Source organism: Engystomops pustulosus, chromosome 3 (genome assembly GCF_040894005.1).
Source record: "Engystomops pustulosus chromosome 3, aEngPut4.maternal, whole genome shotgun sequence".
Taxonomy (NCBI): domain Eukaryota; kingdom Metazoa; phylum Chordata; class Amphibia; order Anura; family Leptodactylidae; genus Engystomops; species Engystomops pustulosus.
This window is the reverse complement of record NC_092413.1, coordinates 147862565-147885919: the sequence shown is the minus strand read 5'-3', so window position 1 is coordinate 147885919 and position 23355 is coordinate 147862565. Positions and strand designations below refer to the sequence as shown.

Genomic DNA, 23355 nt, shown 5'->3' with positions numbered 1-23355 from the left:
CCCAAAAAATTATAAAATAAGAATTCAGTAGTCATGCAATTATGCAAAGTCACTAGCTCCAAAAATGTAAAAAGTTAGGGCCAATTAAAGACCATATGCATCTGGTTGCCAACTAACCTGTTCCCTAACCGGTTAAAAAAGTTATGGATTTTTAGTCATTCAATACTGTGTCCGAGTAACCATCCAATTATAATGGACAGCACTTGCATAATATCAGTTTGTGGTCCATTTTATTTAACAGACCCACTGATTTCCAGTCACTGACTGATCCATTAAAATGGATCTGACTAGGATATGCTCTACTTTTTGACAGTCAATTGCACACCATCCATCAAAATAATGGACATGTGCCTGAATCCATTGAAAAGCATTGCATTTCACATAGCCATGTGCCTTTTGTAAAAAAAAAAATGGACAGCACATTTTTCTTTTTCACTGTTGAGTGCAATAGCCCTTACCGGTCTGTGTAGACAACAACTTATAAGTCTAAAATCAGCTCACCTCTTGTTTCAGAAAAGTATTTGTAAATTGACGGAAGGAGATGCAATCCAAATTTTGCGAAAGGAAATCCAGAACTGAAATGACCTTTTGATAAAAAGTCCACAATTTTTATTATTCAATTAATTACAACAATATCCAGCCGAAGCCCATACAGACAACTTACAGATCTGTGTAATTTGTAGCTGTAATACGGCATTCATAGCAATTTATAGATACATACCATATCTTCTGTCATTTCATATGGCGAGATTAAACCTTACCATGTGATGGAGTAACATTTATTCACTCATGTAGGCACGCAGTCTAAAAAAAAGAAGAAAAATAAGAAACCTAGCTTGTGCTAATAGATCTAACAGTTATTAGATGAGTCTAGTATTAGTTGCTCAATTCTATTACAACTGCTATTATAGTTTTTCAAACCACAATAAGCAAAATGAACCTGAATCTAAGCACCATAGAGAGATTTTTATAAACAATTTCCTGGGAAATTGCTGTGCACTAACAGCATCAGAAGCCCTGACAACCCATAATCCATAGCGATTTAGAAATTCCATCCACATACTACAACATCAGCAGCTTAAAATAATTTAGGGTGCAGTTTCAGAATCAACAGCAGGTCAATTACTGGTTTAAATTCTATGGGTTAAACTTTATACCCCACCTCAAGCAAATAGTATCTGAAAGCCACAGCATAAACCAGACATAGGCCCCTTCTACACTTGCGGTGCAGATCACGTCAGAGTCTGATCAGGGTGCGATCAGGGTTTGGTCAGTGAAAATCTGACATTTTGCATAAGAGTTCAATCAGTTTTCAGTCAGAGTTTGTTCAGTGTCTCAGTTTTTCACGCGCGTTTTCAATGCAATTTCAACGCGTTTTTCACGCACAGAAAACGTTTTCTGAGTTCTATCTTTTCTATGGCAATTGATGGGTGAAAAACGCATTGCACTTGCATTGGACTTGCACGTCTCTCAGAGTGCAATGCATTTTTCACGTGCGTGACTTGCTAAAGTAGAGCATGTTGAGATTTAAACGCGTTTTAAAAAAACCGTGTGTGTGCGTGAAAAAAAAATGCAAGTCTGAAAAAGCCCATTGATTACAATGGGTCAGAGTGCAATGCAAGTTCTGCGCGTCAAAAGCACGCACAGAACACGCTCGTGAAAAACGCAAGTGTGGAAGGGGCCTAAGTCTTATGCCGTAATCGGAATCACTGTGGAATTTCTGCTGCAAACATTCTGTAATGTGTGATTCCAGCCTTGAACAGAGAAATGGCTAAGCACACATTGTAAACTGGGGCCTGACAGCTTGAAGTTATGCCATTGGCCCCAATCTCCCCAAATTTCCATGCTTTAAGAACAGAGTCTGGAATATGATTTTCCTCATAAACTATAATCTAAATTCTGAGGATGTTGCGTCTCTCATTATTATCCCTTCATTGTCCCTACTTAATTCAATCCAGTAGTCTACATGCAACTGGATTCTTGCAATGGCTTCTAGATTTAATATGGAACAAAGGCTTTTAGGCCCTTCTTCGGATAAGTGGTCTGATTTTCTGTCTGCTAAAGTACAGGCGGTCCCCTACTTAAGGACACCCGACTTACAGACAACCCATAGTTACAGACGGACCCCTCTGCCCACTGTGACCTCTGCTGAAGCTCTCTGGATGCTTTAAAATAGTCCCAGATTGCAATAATCAGCTTAAAATTGTCTGCACTGAAGCTTTATTGATAATTCTTGGTCCTATTAGAGCAAAAAAATTTGAAACTCCAATTGTCACTGGGGCAAAAAAAAAAATTGTCGGGAACTACAATGATAAAATATACAGTTTCGACTTACATACAAATTCAACTTAAGAACAAACCTACAGTCCCTATCTTGTATGTAACCCGGGGACTGCCTGTATAGCTGAAATATAGAAGTTTTAAGGGAAATCTACTACACAGATGCAGTATTGTACACCAAGCACACTTACTCGCTGGTGTGTATCCCCTGAAACAGGATCCGTTCTTCCTTTATAATCTAATGGCCTCGTTTTGGAGAAGATCAAGTTATGCAAATGAGCCCCAGGGGCTCTTATTTAATTTACAGAAGCCCTTCTGGCTCCACTGTATGCTATTTATGATGTCACCGACTTTTTGGCTGGGGATGGAGGCGAGCATTAGCAGGCGACAAGGGGCTGCTGTGAGGTAGACAGAAGCCCCATAAGCACATTTGCATAATGTTAAAAGATGAAAACGAGGACACAAGAAGATAAACAAAGAACGTATCCTGTTTCAGGAAACACACAGCAGCGTGTAAATGTGCTTGGTATACAATACAAAATTCATCTAATAGGTTTTCTATTTTTAGAACAGGTCCTTTTTAGTTTTTGCTTTGCCATTTCTCACTTCCCACTTTGAAAAATCTATAATTTTTTTTTTTCCATGTGAGGCTTGTTTCTGCAATAAATTGCACTGGCTAGTGACGGTACTTGATATTCCATGCCATGTACTGGAAAGCGGAAAAATATTCCAAATGCAGTGAAATTGGTGAAAAAATGCATTTGCACCATTTTCTTGCGGGCTTGGTTTGTACAGCTTTCACTGTGTGCCCCAAATAACATTTCTCCTTTATTCTGTAGCTCTGTGCAGACACGGGGAAACTAAATTTATATAGGTCTTATTGTGTTAAAAAAATTAAAACCTTCTGTACAAAACCTATTTCTTTGTTTTGACATTATCTGAAGCTAATAACTTTTTCATACTTCGGTGTAACGAGCTGTATGAGATGTAATTTTCTTCGCTACACTAAAGGGGAGCTGTCCAAAGTGGCGTTTCGGACACGTTTCGGGTGTAATAAAGCAGCACACGCCTATCTTGTATGGAGAGGGCTCAGCCACCCACAGCACACATTTATATCTCTTATTTCCAATACATATTTCAAATTACATTGCCCACCACCACCCACTGTCTGCCAAGGTGAGAGAAAAAAAAAGGAAAACTTATGTAACTGTCTTCAAAAATTTGTTCCCATCTGTCCAAAGATCCTATTTTCTCAAAATCAATTTTTTCATAATTCCTGATTTTACCCTATCAAACCTCTCAACTCCCCAATATCTGGGGGTTTAGGATTCATTCAGGATCTCACAATTACTACTTTCGCCACCGAGGATAACCTGCAAATTGTTATTTTTTGTTGTTTGGTAATCTTTGCTATTCCCTTAAATCATGTTTTATCGTTAGATTTTTTTGTAGGCATCCAATACCTGCAAGTAGTGAAAAACAAACCTATTTCCTATAATATATCTATTTTGTAATTCGTGCAGTGGAGTCAATACTCCCGTTTTCAAATAATTGGTCTATTCTAGTGATCCCCCATGACTCCCATATCTGTGTATCAGTAATTTTAAAAAATTCCTCTAAATTAGAATTGTGCCAAATCAGCGTACAACTTGAAGCGCTTGCTCCAACAGAGATCTTCCTAATATATTTCCAACTCTCATTAAGTAAACGATACACTGGTATCCTCCTGAATCCTCTCATTCCCAGTAACCCAGCTTCCCAGTCCTTCCATCTATTTATAAAAAGGGTTTTAGCCACAAGAAAATATAGTTTAAAGTTAGGTATGGAGAGGAGCCTTCTTTACTATTCTTATACAAATATTTAATCTTAATTCGGACATGCTTCCTACCCTATACCAGTTCGTTCAATAACCTTTCTATCAATCGAAAAAGCCTATCCTCTATCCACACCGGCGACGCACACAGTACGTACAGTAGTTGGGGCAATATCACCATTTTTATTAAGCCAATATGATCCATTTTTGATAGGGGCAATTTTGTCCAGATAGAAACCTTAGACCTAATCTTAGCGATTAATGGAATGATGTTAAGTTCAATATATCTTTCAATATCTTCCGATATCTGAATCCCGAGGTAATTCAAACTGTGCTGTGGGTCCAATACCAATATATCATTCCCCCCGTCGAGTTTAGTTCCATCCAACGGGAGCAATACTGTCTTGCCCCAATTAATTTCAAGTCCTGACATACTCCCAAAATTCTGTATCAATTTCATAGCCCTTGGAACAGATTTATTAGTGTCTCCCAGACATAGCAGAATATCGTCCGCGTATAGTAAGATTTTATCCATCTCCCTGTCAACACCACAGCCAACTATATAGGGATCTGCTCTGATCAAACAAGCCAGGGGTTCAATAAATGGATCAAATAAAAGTGGGCACAGTGGGCAACCTTGGCGCGTGCCTCTAGTAAGTTGGAACCCCTCTGAGATATTGCCATTAACCATTATCCTAGCCATAGTGGCACTATAGAACAGTTTGACCCAGGAGATAAAGTTATCACCAAAACCCATTGACTGCATAACTGCCCACAGGAAAGGCCACTCCACCCTGTCGAAGGCTTTCACTGCATTCAACGACAGGATGGAGCGGCCACTAAGCCCTTGATTAAATTGAATATTCATAAAAAGTCATTCTAAATTAGAAGACAAAAGCCTACCTGGTACAAACCCACTTTGGTCCGGGTGGACAAGTCCACCAACTACCCCCTGGAGCCTCAATGCCAGTGCTTTTACCAGAATCTTAATATCGGTGTTCAAAAGCGATATAGGTCTATATGATTCCCTCTCACGGGGATTCTTCCCTTTTTATATAAGTAGTATCAGGGCCTCTCTCATAGACCTACTCAAAGTTCCTGTTAAAAATCCACCATTGAACACCAATAGCAACATTGGAAGCAGAACATCTCCAAACCTACGATATATTTCAAATGGGAGTCCATCCATTCCTGGACTAGTATTTCCAGAAAATGATTTAACTGCCTTTATCACCTCCTCCAGTGTTAATGGTTGATCCAATGCTTCCTTTTGCAGAGACGGAAGTACAGATAACAGGATACGAGAAACATACTCATTAAGGGATTCCTCACTGTTTTTATATTGAGTTGTATATAGGGTAGCAAAAAAATCTACAATGGTCTTTAAGATAGCCTCGGTATTGCCTATCAAGGCACCGTCCTCTTTCTGTATACACTCTATTCGGTGACACCCCTCTTGTTGTTGTGGAACCTTCTCTACGAGCTTTCCAGTTCTACCAGATTCACAGAAATACGTCTGTCCTCTAAAGAAAATTTTTTGTTGTACCGTATTTTCCATGAATTTATCATACTCCCTTTTTACTATCTGCAACTTCGCCAAGTTGTTTTCCGTAACCAATTTAGTGTATTCTTCTTGTGCATAACACACCTGGTCTTTAAATTCTACTTCCCTTCACATAAATTCCCTCTTACAAAACTTTATTTCCTTCAACCACCATGCTCTGATATAAGTTTTTAGTGCATCCCATACAAATTCAATATGCGTGGAGTTGATATTTTCCTGCCAGAATCTAGTCATCTCCACTCTAACCTGTTCGTCCTTTTCTAATATAGCTAACCAGAGAGGGTTAAGTTTCGGAGGCCTCTTCAGGCCCCTAATTTCCATATCTAATTTCAAAACAGTTAACGAATGATCTGACATGCTGGCCACCTCATATTTCATACTTTCAACATAGGGCAACGCATATTCCGTGGCCACCTCATATTTCATACTTTCAACATAGGGCAACGCATATTCCGTAGCCAGATCCGTAGGGATCTGTTCCCATATTTAGTTCTCCATAGATCGTAGAGACCAATTTCACTGCAAAACTTTCCTAAGGGAGTTTTATACAGCCGTGGAGTAGTTCTACCACCACCCCCACTAATCCTATCTAGAACCGTATCCATAACACAATTGTAGTCTCCAAATGCCCAAACTGGGCAGTTGTTTTTTTGTTCCACAAATGTCAGCAATGTTTTTAATACATGTAAGGAAAGCGCAGGAGGAATATAAAGAAAGGCTAATATACACAGTACCCCGCATAGTTTCCCACACAGAGAAATAAATCTTCCCTCATCATCTGTTTTTGATGAGAGCAATACAAAATCCATGGAGTTATGAATAAATACACTAACCCCACGGGAGTAGGATGAAAAGGTGGAATGCAGTTCAATAGAAGACCATCTTTTATTAACTACTGTAAGCGAGTCCTAGTAAGATGAGTCTCCAAAAGGCACACTATCGCAGGGAGGTGTTGTTGTACAAGGTCAAACACAACACATCTTTTTTCCCTCTCCCCTAATCCCCGCACATTCCATGTAATAATTTGTACCATGTCAACTTTCTATTCCAATATGCAGGAAAAAAGGGGGAGAAAGAAGAAAAAGAGAAAAAAAAAGCCCCCAAAACATATCCACCTTGGCAGTAACCCCCAACCCCCCCCCAAACCACCTGTGAGCAAGTGAACTACCTCCTAGCAATCCCAAGTTCCCACCCCCCTCCCCATCCTAAGCTCACAAAAAACAGATTGTACTTCATAGTCCCTTTGACTCTATCCATCAAAGGTAAAGAAAAAAGTTTTATACTGGTAAATTACCCGGAGTTTGGGTGGGTATAACAAAGAGTACGATATATCATGTTGTGCCAGTCTCTTTTTCAGACTTAGGAAACTTTTCCTCTTTTACACTGTACCATTAGAAAAATCAGGGTATGTTGTGATTTTCGAATTATTATATTTAATCTCCTCCCTCTTACGGAGTTCGCGGAGGATTAGATCCCTATCCCGAGGATAACATCTTCACCAAAATAGTACGGGGCTGGGAGCCTGGGACTGGTTTACGACCGAGAAGTCGATTGGCTCTCTCAATCATCAGTCCTTGTGGAAAGAGATAATTACCAAGAGTTTCTATCAACCACGTGTGAACAAACTGGACAGTGTCCTTCTGTTCAACACCCTCTGGAAAGCCCACCAGTAATGTTAGAACGTCTGGATCTATCCTCCAAGTCTAAAATTTTCTCCTGTAATTTTTTATTTTCCATCTCTATTTTCACAATGGCTTTCTTGTTTAGGTCCGCCACCTTTTCTATTTTAGAAATTCTATCCTCATACTCTCATATGTGGCCTTATATCTGACTAAAGTCCTCCCTAATAAGCCGGATATCATTCCTAGTTGTAGTTATCTGATCCTGTATGCCTTCAATCATTAAATTGGTCTTTTTGACTGCTGCCAATATTTCCTCCCATATCGCTGGGTTGGGTTCTCTCTCTTCTTCATTATCATTCTGCAAGGGTGAGGGCCTAGCCCCTATTTCAACCTTCCTTCCGGCCTTGCTATTTTTATTAAGAGGAGATTTTAGGTACTTATCTAGCTTAGAGGAGTTTTTTTTCTTATCCCTGGGAGGAACAGGCCCCAAGGATTTTCTCTTGGGCGGCATCTTTGTACTTTCCCTCTTCTTAAACCCACTCGATATTCAGTAAGCTAAGATTTTATCTTGCACAATAAACCTACGTTAATGCTCTCCTGAGTTATCCAAAAACCTATAATAGCATCCAATAAAAACAATATTAGTTTACAAATCAATCCAAACCAGGGGGTATAACATTAATGGTCAATCCTGCCATAGAACGTCCAATAATGATGTTATTAATCAATCCAGCTTTAGGGAATATAACATTAATACACCATATAGCATTCAAGAGATATGATATCTATTTCCGGACTAATCCAGCACAGGGGGTATAAAGTCCGTACACCGTCCCGCCACTTAGCATCCGAGAAGGACGGTATTAATTTTTAAAGTAATCCAGCACAGGGGGTATAGCATTAGTACACAGTCCCACCATATGACTTCCGAACTAGATGAAGTTGGTTCAGATAAGTCCAACACAGGGGGTATAGCATTAGTATACAGTCCCACCGGGTGGCATAACATTAGTACACAGTCCCACCATACAGCATCCGAAAAATATATTAATTTTCCGGTTAGTCCAGCACAGGGGGTATAGCGTTAGTACACAGTCCAACCTTATCCGAGCAAGATGAACTTAATTCAGATTATTCCGGCACAGGGGGTCTAGGACTAATTCACAGTCCCACCATTTAACGTCTGAAAGGAATGATATTAATTTTCGGGTTAATCAAACACAGGGTGTGTAGCATTAGTACACAGTCCCACCATATGACATCCGAACAAGATGGAGTTAATTCAGATTAGTCCAACACAAGGGGTATGGCACTAGCACACGGTCTCACCCTATAACATCTACAAAGGATAGTATGAGTTTTTCGGATTAATCCAGCACAGGGGGATAGCATTAGTACATAGTCCCACCATATCGCATCCGAAAAAAGTGATATTCGTTTTCAGGTTAGTCCAAGAGGTATAGCATTAGTACATAGTCCAGCCAAATGACAGCTGAGCAAGATTAAATTAATTCAGATTAGACCAGCACAGGGGGTGAAGCATTAGTGCACAGTCCCACCATGTAACGGCCCATGAGCAGTAGAAGATGATAGATTATCTAATAGGGATGGCATAACATTGAACGACAGCCCCACTATATCCTGCACAGGAGGCACATTAAAGGCAATGCTGCAACACTGCCTTTCATACAACAGCAAAAGAGTTGTACTTAGCCATCCAGAGGTTTCACAGCCGGAGTGGTTATCACTAACGTGGCCAGGCCGTCCACTTCGCTTCTCCTCCTCCGTGACCGGACTTGACCTACGGTCAACACCACTTCACACCCGGGTTTCCCAGCTTTCGAATGAGGAGGGAGCCACAGGAGCCCACACAGGATTCTCCAGCCTTATTCGGCCCATGCCTCTTCCACCATGGACCGACAAAACAGCGAACCTCAGCGGACCCCCGCGGACCTCAAAGGATCTCAGCAGATCTCAGTGGACCTCAGCGGGGCCTCCAGCCCTCGGGCAGCACTGACCAGGAGCCGGGAGAGCGGACGATCAAGAGGAGAGAGCCGGGGCAGCAGCAGCGGCAGCCGTACAGAGCGATGGCCCGGAAACCGAAGCTCATCGCGCTCAGCCCGGCATCAGCGTGTGCCTCGGGATGGTGTCATGAGAGCCGGCATTCAGGTGAGCTGTAAAGAGAGGGGGCGGAACCACGGGTGTGGCGTCCTACATCCTGCCGCACCTGCCTCCATCCCCCATTTGTGCCCCAAGGCTGCCAGCTCCTCTTCAGGCCAGGTTCAGTCTCCTGGTAGGACCCGGATATAAGTAACTGAGCATCCGCAGCATTGTACACGGCAATACACTTGCGATCGGATGAACACTTGTTCAAGTCCAAGTCTGGAAAAATTAAAAAATGTAAAACAAAAAGTAAAAAATCATTCCAATTACATATAAATTCCAAATAAAGTAATCTGAAACAATATTGAACCCGGTCGGTGAACGACGTAAAAAAAACACAAAAAACTGCCCATTATATACAATTTTTAATCAAATGTTTTACAAAGTGATTAAAAAATTTGATATGACTGAAAAGAACGCTTTTCGCAAAAAATAAGCCCTCAACCAGACCTGTCAACAGAAAAATAAAGAAGTTATACCTCTGAAAAAAAAATTAGATTTTCTCCAATATTGGTTTTGCTGGTTCAGTAAAATTGAGCAATAAGAGAAACTATATAAATGAAGTATCACCGTAATCGTAGTGATCCAGAGAATAAACATAAAATATCATTTTTATGTTATGGCGAGCAGGAAAAAAAAGTGATAACAATCCAAAAATAAAATCTCATGAATAAGCTATAGACCCCTAAAATTAATTATCTATACATTGTATCTCAATCCGCAAATAATAAGCACTCATATGTTAAATTTTAATTTTATAGCCTGTGCAATGTGACAATAAAAAAATCTGCTCTGGGTGGTGCTGCTTTCCTTCTATGCCCGGCCGTGTGCCCATACAGCAGTTTACTACCACATATGGGGTTTAGTTACATTCGGGAGAAATTGGGCATTAACTTTGCAGAGCATTTTATCATCTGCCTGGAAAGCAGAACATTTCAAACTTTAAAAATGAAGAATTTTTCCTAAATTTTGCCAATTTTCATTCTTTTTCAGAATGAAATGCAAAACGTAGCACTTCATGTTAGTTGTAAAATTTAATTACAATGTGCTTGAAAAACAATGTCAAAATCACCTGGATATGTTAAAGCATTCCGAAGTCAGATTCGAAAAATCGAGTCTGGTCATTAAGCTGAAAACAAACTTTGGTGATAAGGGGTTAAATTTATATGGTGCTTTGACCGTGTTTACGTTTACATTTTCTTGCTGTTTACATTGTGTTTATACTGCGCTTGCATCACATTTGTGTTTACATTTACATGGTGTTTACATTACATGTGTGTTTGGAATGCATTTGTGTTTACACTCCCCTCATATTTCCATCGTGTTTGCATCCTGGTCACATCACAATATGTAACATGCCATTTTTGTAAACACAATGTTAACTGAAAAATGTGCTGAATGTTTACACAATGTATGAACACAGCATCTAGATGAGCATAAAGAGTTCACATCCTGTCTGCCACTGATTGGAAAGTATGAGAGTAGACTAGCATAACACACGTATCAGCCTCTAAATAATGGTATGATCATCTCCACAAGCATACAGTGGGATATGTCTGTTGCATACATTGTAAGAACATAGCATATTCTCTCAAATGTGATCTTACAACATATGGCAAATAACGTTATGTAAACCCAGCCTAAAAGATATATGACAAAATTGTTGTTTTATTTATCGAACCTCCTAAAAAAATTGAATAACCACACAATTGTGCCACTGAAGCTACTAGTTGTCACTCAACAGCAAGCTTTTATATTAATGATGAAAAAATAAGCAATTAAATGCAAAAGTAGAAAAAAAAATATTGTTGAATAGAAGTATAGTATAATTTGTGATAAAGCTTGGAAAACATAAACAGAATGTCAGATTTGCCTTTCACTGCAAAAAAATTATATCTAAACAAAATCTTGCAAAATGGAATGGAATGCAACCTGCATAGAAAGAAAAGACCATATCTGACATTAGAATGCACGTCAATAGAATGCAATGTTTCAAAAATAGAAAACAAAAGATGAAAAAATTGTAGTTCATCCCTTGTTGGCATTCTTTTTACATTCATGGTGGATGAGCACAATGGAATTTTTGAACTGGCTAAAATGTTGAATCGCTTCACATGCAACATTCTATCTACATTGTTGGAGATGACATACAGTGAGCAGCACCTTAAAATTTTAAACAGAAAGTGTCCCAAAAATAATACCATAGTTTTATGCTCACGTTGGATGTTATTAAAATACAATAATACAATAATGCCTCAAAAAATAATAGCATTGCACATGTAGGGGGAGATTTATATGCATGCTATTTGTGCCAGCATATGGCCTTAGCATAAATCTCCAAGGTGGCTGTGCTGCACTGCGTCGGTGGAACAGTTCTGGCATAGAATTGCACCACAGACTGTGCCTATAGCAGTGGTTCCCAAGCTTCCAAATGCCGCCACCCTATAATACAGGTCCTCATGTTGTGGCGACTGCCAACCATAAAATTATTTTTGTTGTTTTTTCGTAACTGTAATTTTTTGTACTTTTATAAATCATAATCACAGTGATTCCCCCAGTAGTACCGGCACCTGCCCCCATAGTCAAAGTGATCCCGCCAATAGTCACATTGATGCCAGTGGTGACCCCTCTGAAAGGGCCGTTCACCCCCCACGTGAGTTTCAAACCTACAGGTTGAGAAATGCTGGCCTATAGCTTGGGAAGGGATGGAGCTTTCCAAATCTTAAGCATACAAGCCCTGATAAATGTGGTCCATAGCGTCCTAGTTAATGTGAACCAGATAAATACACTGCCACACTAGACAGTTCATTGTGGCATTGTTTCAAAATCCCTCATTAGTATCACTTCCAGCTGCAGTTGTACAAGCGTGTAAATGAAATATTTACATCTTAACAAGTCATAGCTGTGATGGGAATGTGTTATATCGCAGCCACTAAGCTGGAACAAAAGAACTAGCAATGTGCTACACTGTTTCTGTCAATATGAGCTTTAGAAACATTGTAGCCCAGCTATTTTGTTATTGCAACTCTAGAAACTATGTGAAACTGGAATATTTTAACACTCACAATATTTTATTTCTTATTTAAAAAACGTTGGGTTCCAGAATAGTACATCTATTTCAGGCTTACTGTTGTACTATTATCACTCCTATTAGGCCTCATTCCCATGGCCGTGTGCTCAACTAGACTGGAACCCGGGCAAGCACAGGGTCGTGAGGAGGAGGTTCTTCACCCTTCCCATGCTCACTGCACCGTGACGTTAGAAGTCTATGTAGAACCGTCATCTGTTTGCAAATCATGAAATCCTCTCCAACTCGACACCTTATTCTCACATTACAGTTCGACCAATCTATTGGAGGAATTCACCAAGACTTATACGCGTACAAGGCAAGAAATACTTGAAATTTCTGGTGCGCGGCCAGCAATTGCAAAGTTTTTCTGCCCTTATACAACCTTTATAAATAAATTATTGTCTGCTGCGGGTTCTTGCCATAGGTCACTGCACAATTCCTTGCCAGGTAACCAGGGGTAGAATTAATCAAGAAAAATCAATATTGGTGCACAAAGTCCCCTTATACTTGTATGTAATATGCATGGTACCCAACCGTACATACAGGGAAAAATAGAGCATGTTCTATCTTTTTCTTGTGCACAGTACGGTACAGTGCCACTTAATGGACTTCAAAGAAGAATTTCGAAAGCAACTAATAAACCATGGAATTCCTGAAACAAGTTTGTAAATGTTTTTACTAGTCTTTTAGGTGACTCTAACCTTTTCTCTTACTGAATGTTACTATTCTAGTAAAGATAGGGGAGACTGTTATAGTGTTTATACAAAAACTGGTTACTATAAGAGCGGAAGATGCTTGGCCTTTGTAAGCAAAAGTATAACAAGCTTGACTAGTTCTTATGTGATCTAAATGCATATTCATATTCTGAAGTTTATTTTAGATTCTATGGGAGAGATTTATAAATGATTATCTGGCGTACAAGCCCTGAAATCATATCAATTACTGATGAACCGCCAGGAATTGCACATATTTCCCTCTTTACACCACTGAGTGGGTGTGCAGGGGCACAGCAGGCGGTGGAGTGATCTGTGTACTTACTATAGCCTGCATATGTTCAGGAGTGAAGATTTGTAGCTTATGGCTTAATTTTATGCCAGATAGCATATGGATAACAATAAGGTGAGCTGAATGCACCCTAAGGGTAATGCCACACATGGCGTTTTATGTCCATTTTTAAGCATGCGTTTTCAGTCAGTTTTTGACCGTTTTTGTCAGTTTTTCCGAATTATCTTAATAGATAAACAAGTTGCAAGCAGCCAAACGCATGGTAAACTGTGCAGGGAGCAGGAATGACTTATGGTAGCCATCTATAATGCTGTGTGGTTCCACAGGGACTTTTATTATCACAGATGGCCAAGATGCTGGAATCCCTGCTGCTCCTGTAATGTCAACTAAATAAGCCCTAAGTGAAAGCCAGGAGGAATACAATGCAGCAGGGACATTGAGAGGGACTATATTTAGTGGGACACATTGGCCCAGATTTATTAAAGGCTTTGAGACAGTTTTCTGTCTGACTTCGCAAGAATGTGCCAACTGCTTGTACATTCATAAAGTGTCTGCACACATTTGTATAGTGGCCACACTATACATATATATATATATATATATATATATATATATATATATATATATATATAGTTGGTGCACTCTGTCGGAGCAGTGCACTTTCGGAGGACATCAATTCATCAATTATAGGCTGGCACTAAGTGCACTAGCATATGATGCTGCCCAGTGCTAGTGGATCTATTAGGAGTCTCTGACCTCCTGATGTATTCAGGCCGCCCAAGCTCTTCTACACCAGTTCTGACCTGGTGTAGATATGCACCATAGTCTGCACCTGAACGGCACAGCCTATAGACGAAGTGCACAGGCGAAGGGCAGTACCACTGCACGCTATTCTCGGCCTCTGTGCCGGAAATGGCACAAGAATCCTAGCTTGTACACATGTCTTCAGGCATGAAAGCTGTGATAAATATCCGCTTCCACAGGCAAACTGCATCTAGTGCAGTTTTAACAGTTTTTGATAAATGTGGGCCAGTGGGTGAGTTGTGCACAGCAGGGCAAGAGTTAATATCAATCCCTGTGATTTTACTATATTTGCTGCCAGACACAGCTACACATTGTACCTGGCCTCCCTGCCCTGTGCACAGGGGATGCAGCCTCATATCTCCATAGGGTCCATCACTCAGTACTGCTGATTGTCCATCAACTCCTGCTCCGTGTTCCTGGGCTGCCATCTTGTTTGATGAGGGAGCTGTCAAGCATTTCATCCAGTAGCAGGGTGAGAGACAAGCTCACCTCTTTAATCTCCTTCTCCATCCATATATCTGGCTTCCTTGTGCAGACCAGATCGCCTTGCCTGTCAACCCTCCCCCCAGGAATGGGAAGTTTAATAAAGTTTATTCAAGATGCCGGGTAAAGCGATACCCAGAAGAAAGCAAAAACCGAGGTCAGCCGGGGCGTGCACTGTCATATGCTAGAGCAGGAAATCGGTGCGTGCAATGGCCTGTGAACGCTGTGATGGTCTGCTCAGATGAAAAGTGCCTACAGAGCAGATGTGTACATAATGACGTCCGCATCAGTCACAGGTCCGGTACTGCACTAAGTGAGATACAGTGGCTCGTACTGCAGTGCTGCTCAAACAGCACAATTGGCAGTCAATTTCCGCGGCTCCGTTCCACACTTTAGTCTGCTGCCCCCACCTCCTGCTAACTGACTACTAGCCAGGACATGCAACATTCATGGTTATTTTAATGTGGCATGTTCTTGCTTTACTGACCTCAGTTGCCTGCATGATGCCGGCATGCTACCCCCTGCTACTTTCCACCAGGGGGCCCCACCTGAGTGAGATTCTCAACTCTTCTCATGGGTGGTGCACCCCTGCTTGCAGTTAGGAAACAGAGCTTGGAGGAGAAGACATCCAACCTAACAACCAGAAGAAGCAGCTAAGATGGGGATACTCTGCCATTAACCCTGGGGACCTAGCCTTTGGCCAGGGTAATAGCCTTCAGAGCAAGAGAGGGACATCTAAGCCCAGGCCTTTCCTCAGCGTCAGGGAGGAGATTGGAGAAGTCAGTCCTATGTGTTTCTTGTATTGTTTTGTACCTAAGTTACTTGAGTAAATGAGCCAACTGTTCATTGGATACCCCTGCTGTGGGTAGCATCACACCTTACCATCACAGCCGTAAACCAGCGGATTCCTGGAAGACCCAGCATAGCATTGGTACCACCTCTAACAAGAACACTGCACAATCATCGACAGATAACTTTCTCCCAGTGTTGCAAACAAGTTAAGGCTTAAGCCTATTAGTGTTGAAAAAGGACAACTCAAAAGCCAACTTCGGGCCATAACATTCTTTTGATACACTACTCAAAAAATGTCTGATCCTTAAATATTTATAAAAATCCTTTTAGGGACAGGTCGAATAGTCCTAAAAGTCCATTTATCCTATATTGCAGCTATATTAATAATACCTTGACATTCTCAATTAAATCTAGGTCTACAAAAAAGAAATGCTAAATCTTGCAGGACATGTCCCAAATTCGTAAGGTAAATAAATGGGGTGTGGTTGTGTATGAGTCCCATACCATTAAACTGTAATGGATGTATTCAATATGCACCTTGCATTGGATATCGTAATGCCAATGCCCAAAGCCTAATACTCAATGGGGATTGTGGGCAAGCAGCGTTGTCAATTCGTATTTAATGCTTTTTTGCATCTAGTATGAGACACTGATGTGCCTGATCCAGATTATCTGCATTAAAATAACTGATTACATACAGTAAGCCTAGACCTCGCTTATAATAAGGGAGATATAAAATGTTAGCTGAAGTGCGAGGTTTTTTATTTAGCCACACATAACTATTTACTCTTGCTTGCAATTTTCATAGATGATTTTTGCCTACTGCAAGTGGTACATTCCCAAACAATATATACTACATAATATGTAGCATATGTATTGGGATCAGAATCCATTTATTCCATTTATTCAAAGATCGGTATATAGTTTGCCTGAAACTATTTGGAATAGGGGAAAGTGAATTGAACCCCCAAGTAGAGAATACGTCCATCAGCCCATTCAAATTGATAAGCTGATTGTAAAGACACATGGATATGGGGTGGAATATGCATATCCAATACAGGCAGTTACATACAATATAGGTTCTTTATAGTTCTTTTTGTACTTATATTTTATAATTGCAACTCTAGACAAAATAGTTTTTGTTCATGTGACAATTGGGTTTTCAAAATTTTGTCCCATCAAGGGAACAAGAATTATCAATAAAATTTAATTACAGCCACTATACAGCTGATCTTTGCAGCCAGGGACTAAACTTCACCAGAGGAGGTCACAGTGGTTAGAGAGGTCTGTCTGTAACTAGGGGTCATCTGGAAGTTGGGTGTTCTTAAATCGGGGAATGCCTGTATAAGGGATTTTCCAGCATTCAGTTTGTAATAAGACACCTTTCCAAACTGACTCGGTGATATTACTGGCTTAGTAACAGCAATAATTATGTCATCGGCACATTAATCAATTTTGTCCGTTATTTCTCCTATTTTAATACCTGATATAGCTGCAGATGCTCTCATAGCTCTAGCAGATGGCTCCATGACTAACATAAAAATAAAAGGTGAGAAGGGTCACCCCTGACTATAAAAAAATCCATGTAAACCCCTTGAGATTGTCCTCAAAGGCACAAAGCATAGCATTTAAAAAAATTGTAGAGACGTTATTTCATGGGGAATATATGTAGTTTTTAAAATTAGAATATAAGCCATTGCAATGAAAGTACAGGTAACATATCAGGTATTGTGGAGAGATTTCTGCTTCATCCCTAGGTTTTATTATACATGAGCTAAGTTGAAGCTTTCATTAGTAAATGTGTACAAGTGGTGTATTATATATAGTATATCTGTACATAAATCTGTATTGTGAATCACCTATATTCTAATGTAATGATATTAAAAGTCCTGTGCTATATAAAAAAGTATCTTACTCTAAATCTTTGTCAACTCACCTGGAAATTTAAAGCTGTCAGAGCAGAAGAGCTGATGAATTTAACAGTGAATTATTTTTCAGGTTAAAGTAGAGGTAAAACATCTTCCATTCTGTGATTTGTGTAAAGATTCAAATAGAACAGGTGTCTCCTGTAGACTAGGGCTTGTGAGTAGTTAAACCTCTGCAAAGCAAAAGATAAGAAGAGGTTGTTCTAACCAACCCCCTACCACACCCCATTCTCTTAAAAGCACCAGCATAGAGATTACAACACAGAGTGACTAATAAAACAATAGGTTGCATTCCAAGCAAAGTGAAAATAATTCTGTTACAATCGCCACTTCTACTGTGACAGTCTGATGATAGTAACTCTAAATATCAGGACTATAAAAGTATAAAATGTTATCTTCTAATCAAAAGTTATAACTAAGTCTATGGGTGAAATTCATGACCATCATCAGAACAGTAGTGCATGTACAGGCAGTCCCCGGGTTACGTACAAGATAGGGTCCGGAGGTTTGTTCTTAAGTTGAATTTGTATGTAAGTCGAAACTGTATATTTTATAATTGTAGATCCTGACAAAAAAATTTTTGGCCCCAGTGACAATTGGAGTTTAAACATTTTTTGCTGTAATGGGACCAAGGATTATCAATAAAGCTTCATTACAGACACCTTACACCTGATTATTGCAGCCTAGGACTACAGTAAAGCATCCAGAAAGAGGTCAGAGGGGTCTGTCTGTAACTATGGGTTGTCTGTAAGTCGAGTGTCCTTAAGTAGGGGACTGCCTGTAGTCCAGTATCTCTAAGAAGCGCTAGGGTGGGGAAGCAATGCGCCCTTATTTGTATGTTCAATTTTGATGCAGGTGGCTAGATGACCTCATCCTCCCTCCTGCGTCACTCAATTAATGCACCGATGAGCGCAGAGGAGAGGGTGGAGGATGCAAAAGCATAGGAAGGTACAGTTTTTTTTTTTAGAGCCAATACTACTGTATTGATTTAATTTTTTTTTTTTTGGGGGGGGGTGTATTCAATCAACTATTATATTGGGCACTATATATTATAATGCATTTCAGTTCATTTTAGGACATAGTTCTTATCTAAGGGACATCATTCTCTAGAGAAGGTGTTTTTTAGGGGTGCAGTGTGAATGAGTTCTTCAATTAAGGGTCAGAAGTTTTGGAGATCTTTCCCTACCATTGCAGAACTGTCTCCTTTAAGTTGCCAGTCTCCAAAATGAATACAGACCACAACGCAAAAAAAATGAAAAATTATATTATTACACCAATTAATATACCATACTGCCGATTCCAGACCCCAAAACTCATTAATTAATACATTCTTCATACTACACCAAAGGTAAGAAATGTCCTCCTTGAGCGTTTCTGTCTCCTTTCTTGGTTCCTTTCTGATAAAGTCTTTTAAAGGACAGCGTGGAGATGGGACAGCAGTAAATCAGAGAGTTTATTGATTTCAGTAGTATAAATGTAGTCAATTATCATTAGTGAGTAGGTCAAAGAGAAGATAATTTGATCTAGTGTTTTGCTTGTAAGCAAGAGGATACAGACCACTATGAGATACAGAAACTATGAGATTCTCAGACCTTGGTTAAGGAAATAAAATAAAAACAAGTATGTTTCCTGCATGTTAACATCATTCTATGCAAAGCTACTAAAACTGATGTGAAGTTAACCATTTCCTTATTCAAGTTTTTATAATGTGCTTTGTGATGCGTTTCGTCAAATACAATCTTGTCAAACCAGTTTTTATCTGTTATGCATTATTTTTTTAAAAGAATCTCTGAAGTTCCAAAGATAACTTTAACCTTTACAATGTTCCTCTAAAAAGCGGTCATGTTTCAGGGTTCATTTTTGGATTCCCTTTCAGAAACTCTTTCATTGCCCGCCAATGCAGAGTAAATAACAAGATCAGCCCTCAAACATACATAGGGGGTCATTTACTAAGGGCCCGATTCGCTTTTTCCCGATGTGTTACCCGAATATTTCCGATTTGCGCAGATTTCCCCTGAATTGCCCCGGGATTTTGGAGCATGCGATCGGATTGTGGCGCATCGGCGCTGGCATGCACGCGACGGAAATCGGGGGGCGTGGCCGAACGAAAACCCAATGGATTCGGAAAAACTGCCGCATTTAAAAAAAAAATCTGTTGCGGAGCTTGCACTTACCTTCACTCGGCCCGGCTCGGTGAACTCCAGTGCGTTCCGATGCTTTTCAGCTATTTTACAATGATTTTTAATAGCCTGCCCTCTGCCGACCGTGGCAGTGACAGGCGGGTGTTGGCTATATTATGCAGCCATTACCCGCTGTGTATGGAGAGAGCTCAGCTCATACACCCCTTGCCGCGTGAGGACGATATAGTTCGTTCTCGGTCGGCAAGGTGTTAAACCAGGCAGCAGTTGCACAGTGCACATCTGATTTTTTCCACAACTTTATAAGCTTCATATAAGCTTTTCTTTCTTTTTTGAGACAATTTTTGCGCATTGCAATTTTTGTGCCTTTTTGGGGACATTTGTTTTTTGTCAGTAAGACACATTTATGTTCGATTCCAGGTGTGCCTAATGTCGCAAATGACATTGTCTTATATTTGCTGCATTTTTTGCCACAAAAAAGTCCAGACGAAACCATACCATAGGAAAACGTAGAAAATGGAAAGAAATGGCTTGTGACATTTGTGCAACATTTTTGCAACATTTGTAACAAATATCTCAAAAAGAGATCTAAAAAAAAAGCACTTAACACGAGGAAAAAGGGAGATTGATAAATAACCAAAGAAGCAGGCAGAAAAAAGAGCCAAAACAAACAGAGATAAGATAAATGATCCCCATTGTGTTTTATATCAATCTCATGGATCCCATCATCTCTCATCTCTGATCTGTCTCATCTCTCTTTTTATATGTGCCAGATACTAGTAGAATGGTCAGATAATAGTAGAAGTTGATAAACCTGAAGTCTGTTACTCTAAGCACATTGTCAGCACACAGTATCTCATAGCAGTTAGCATCTCAATATCAGTTATATCTCCTAAAATGTCACATGGAAATTCCTGAGCTGTTACATTATAAATACATTATATCTAGTATACATTAATATTTATGATTTATTTCTTACTTGCTTCTTGCTAAATCTTTGTATTCATGTTATAATTCTAGGTGCTTTATAAATAAAGCAGTTTAAAAAATTATGAGAGTTAAAAATGATCTTTATTGTGTAGATACCACTACGGGATTAAAATTTGAGAACTTTCTTTTATGGGCAAACCCCTTTAAATTTCCTATTTCCCTTTCCTATTTTGCAATGTTCTTGTAGGCAGTATAACAAGGAGACGGCCTCAGGATAGCATGTGGTACAATCCAGCACTACTAAGAAATATTAATGCCCCCTTGCAGTCTTAATAATAGAGAATGGGACCAGGAGACATCTATAATGTGGAATACAAGAGCTAAGCTGCACTCACAGCACTTTTTTACTTCTGTCTATACCCCTGGCCAGTAAGATTTCTGTAATTTGCACTCTCTGTTCTTTTCACACCCCTGGTGTGTATGATATACCGTAGTTGGGGCACGAGCAGCTGTTTAAAAATCTGCTAACATAATTCATTCATATAGTACAGCAGATCCCTTTTAACCACCATGTGGGTAAAAAAATGTTGTCAGTGCCTGTATGTTGGGGTACTTGATCCAATACCGTGGATAAAAGGTCTCTGCTTTCCATTACACACAAGTTCCCTGCAGCCTAAGACACATATAACAGAAACCTAGGAGAAATATATCAGCCCTCAATGACTTTCCCCATCAATATCTCACAACACCTTATACATCAGTCAGCCTTCTGTTTGTCAGCTACAGCTCCAGATTGAAGAAAAAACATGCACTGATATATTTTATATATTTATTATGTATTTTTTTTTTTTTTAAGTCTAGTAAGCACATTTTCATAAATGTTGTGTTCTTCTAAATCCGATGGTTTACCTTTGAATAGTTTGCTCATGGTTTCTTTTCATAGTTCATAGCTTGTGCTGGTCCATGGCCTGGTCTTGTAAGCACATGGCTTTATTCCTTTGAGTGTATTATTTAGTCTTGTTTGTACCGTGCAGTTTGTCTCTTTAAAGTTCATGTTTTCTTCTGATGAGTTTATTGTTCAATAAGCTTGATGTTCATTTCAGTAAGTCTATAATTTGTTCTTGAAAGTTCAAGTTTATTGATGTCAAGTTTATAGTTTACTTTTATAAAGTGCTTATTTTGCTACTGTAAAATTGATGTAATTTCATTTCAAAACATTGTACTTTTGTCCTAAAACCTGATTCTTAAAGGGGGTGCCCACTTTAAGCACATTCCAGCAAAAAAATCTATATTGTATGTGAAATGAAAAGTTATAAATATTTTCAATACACTTTCTGTATTGTTTCTTCACAATTTCTAAGATCTCTGCTTGTTGTCATGCAACATGAGACTGCAGTGTTTACTTCTTGTAGGTAAACACCGGTCCATGGTCATGTGATGTCATACAGGTGTATGGCTCATTATATCACAGAGAGCAGTCAGAGTTGTGTGATGCTAATGATCCATACACCTGTGTGATATCACATGACCCTGGACCGCTACAGGAAGTCAACATAAAAGCTTTCTATAGAAAGACAGCCAGCAGAGATATTGAAAAGCACCAGGAATGGATACAGAATGTACATTGGAAAATATTATAACTTTTCACCACAAACAATATTAATTATTTGCTAAGTGGAACCTTCATTCAGAAATGTATAACATGATAAGCGTGAACCTTTGGTATTGTCTTGTAGATGTCAGATTTTGTTTAGATAATAAGAGACAATGAAATGACATGTTCTCTTCATAGTCATCTATGGAGAAAAGTCGGCAAAGAGTTTTAAAACAAGGTGTATAATCCAAGTGGCTAGAGGTACATAAGATCCGTAGGTTCAAAGGCTGGATCCATTTTGTAGGCTCCCACAAACGTGCCATATATTGTGTAAACCTCGTTAGAATTTTTTTTATACACTGCTCATTTCTGTGAGGTTCTTTTTTTTATAACGTTTTTCAGTCATTTGTGTTTAAAACAATGTCTGCTACCGAAGAAAACTTCTTTCAGGTTGCTGTTACATTCTGGTTTGGAAACTGTTCCTTCAGAATATCATTTATCTAGAACAAATTTCGAAACAAGATTTAGTGGTAGATTTAAGTTGATTTTTAAGGCTCCATTTACAGTATATAGCATATCTATTATCAAATGTATTCTACTCCAAAATCCTACCTTATTAATGATTAGAGTTCTGGAATTCACATCGCTTGATAAATAATTAAGCCTTAAAATAAGGCCATGAGAATCTGAAAAAAAAAAATAACACAATGATTTCATTTTTATGAGGGGGTAAGGTTGCTAAGAATGCTAAAAATTTTAGAAGCTATTAAGGGAAACCTACCACTATGGATCTACTTATTAAGTAGGATAGCCATTTTTAGGGCAAATCCTTTAGTCCCCACAATCTTTTAGAATGTTTGATAGCTTTATATGAAAATTTTCTAAAGAGGCTACTGGGGCGTTGAGTAGCTGGAGCTGAGGCTACACGGCGCGGCTACTCCACGCCCCAGTAGCCTCTTTGATCCTCCTACCCAAACATCTTCAGACACTTGTCCATGAAGCCGGAGTACTGCACATGTGCAGAACACTGGCCAGTGGTTGCACAATCTCGGCTCCAAAGCCTGAGCTACTGCATGTGCACAGAACTCTGGCTTCACGGATGAGTGCGCGTACATACAAGCAAGCCAGATGAAACACTGTGAACGCGAAACAGCTGTCGCATTTCTTGTGTT

General features: G+C 39.5%; 1 protein-coding gene and 1 long non-coding RNA gene across 2 annotated transcripts in view; both read right to left on the bottom strand.

Moving 5' to 3' along the window:
- Positions 1 to 401: 401 nt before the first annotated feature.
- On the bottom strand, positions 402 to 17677 carry LOC140120575 (uncharacterized). Its single transcript, XR_011853881.1, has 2 exons — positions 17533 to 17677; positions 402 to 804 (listed from the first exon to the last, which is right to left on the bottom strand). It is a non-coding gene; the product is annotated as an uncharacterized lncRNA (long non-coding RNA).
- A 3769-nt stretch (positions 17678 to 21446) lies between these two features.
- LOC140122876 (receptor-type tyrosine-protein phosphatase eta-like) overlaps positions 21447 to 23355 on the bottom strand; it is a 37099-nt gene continuing 35190 nt past the window's right edge. Inside the window, exons 8-9 of the mRNA XM_072144121.1 lie at positions 22796 to 22869; positions 21447 to 22683 (exon numbers count right to left, since the gene is read on the bottom strand). Of these exons, the coding sequence (XP_072000222.1) occupies positions 22630 to 22683; positions 22796 to 22869 (128 nt within the window). The 3' untranslated portion in view covers positions 21447 to 22629. The remainder of the gene's footprint in view (positions 22684 to 22795; positions 22870 to 23355) is intronic.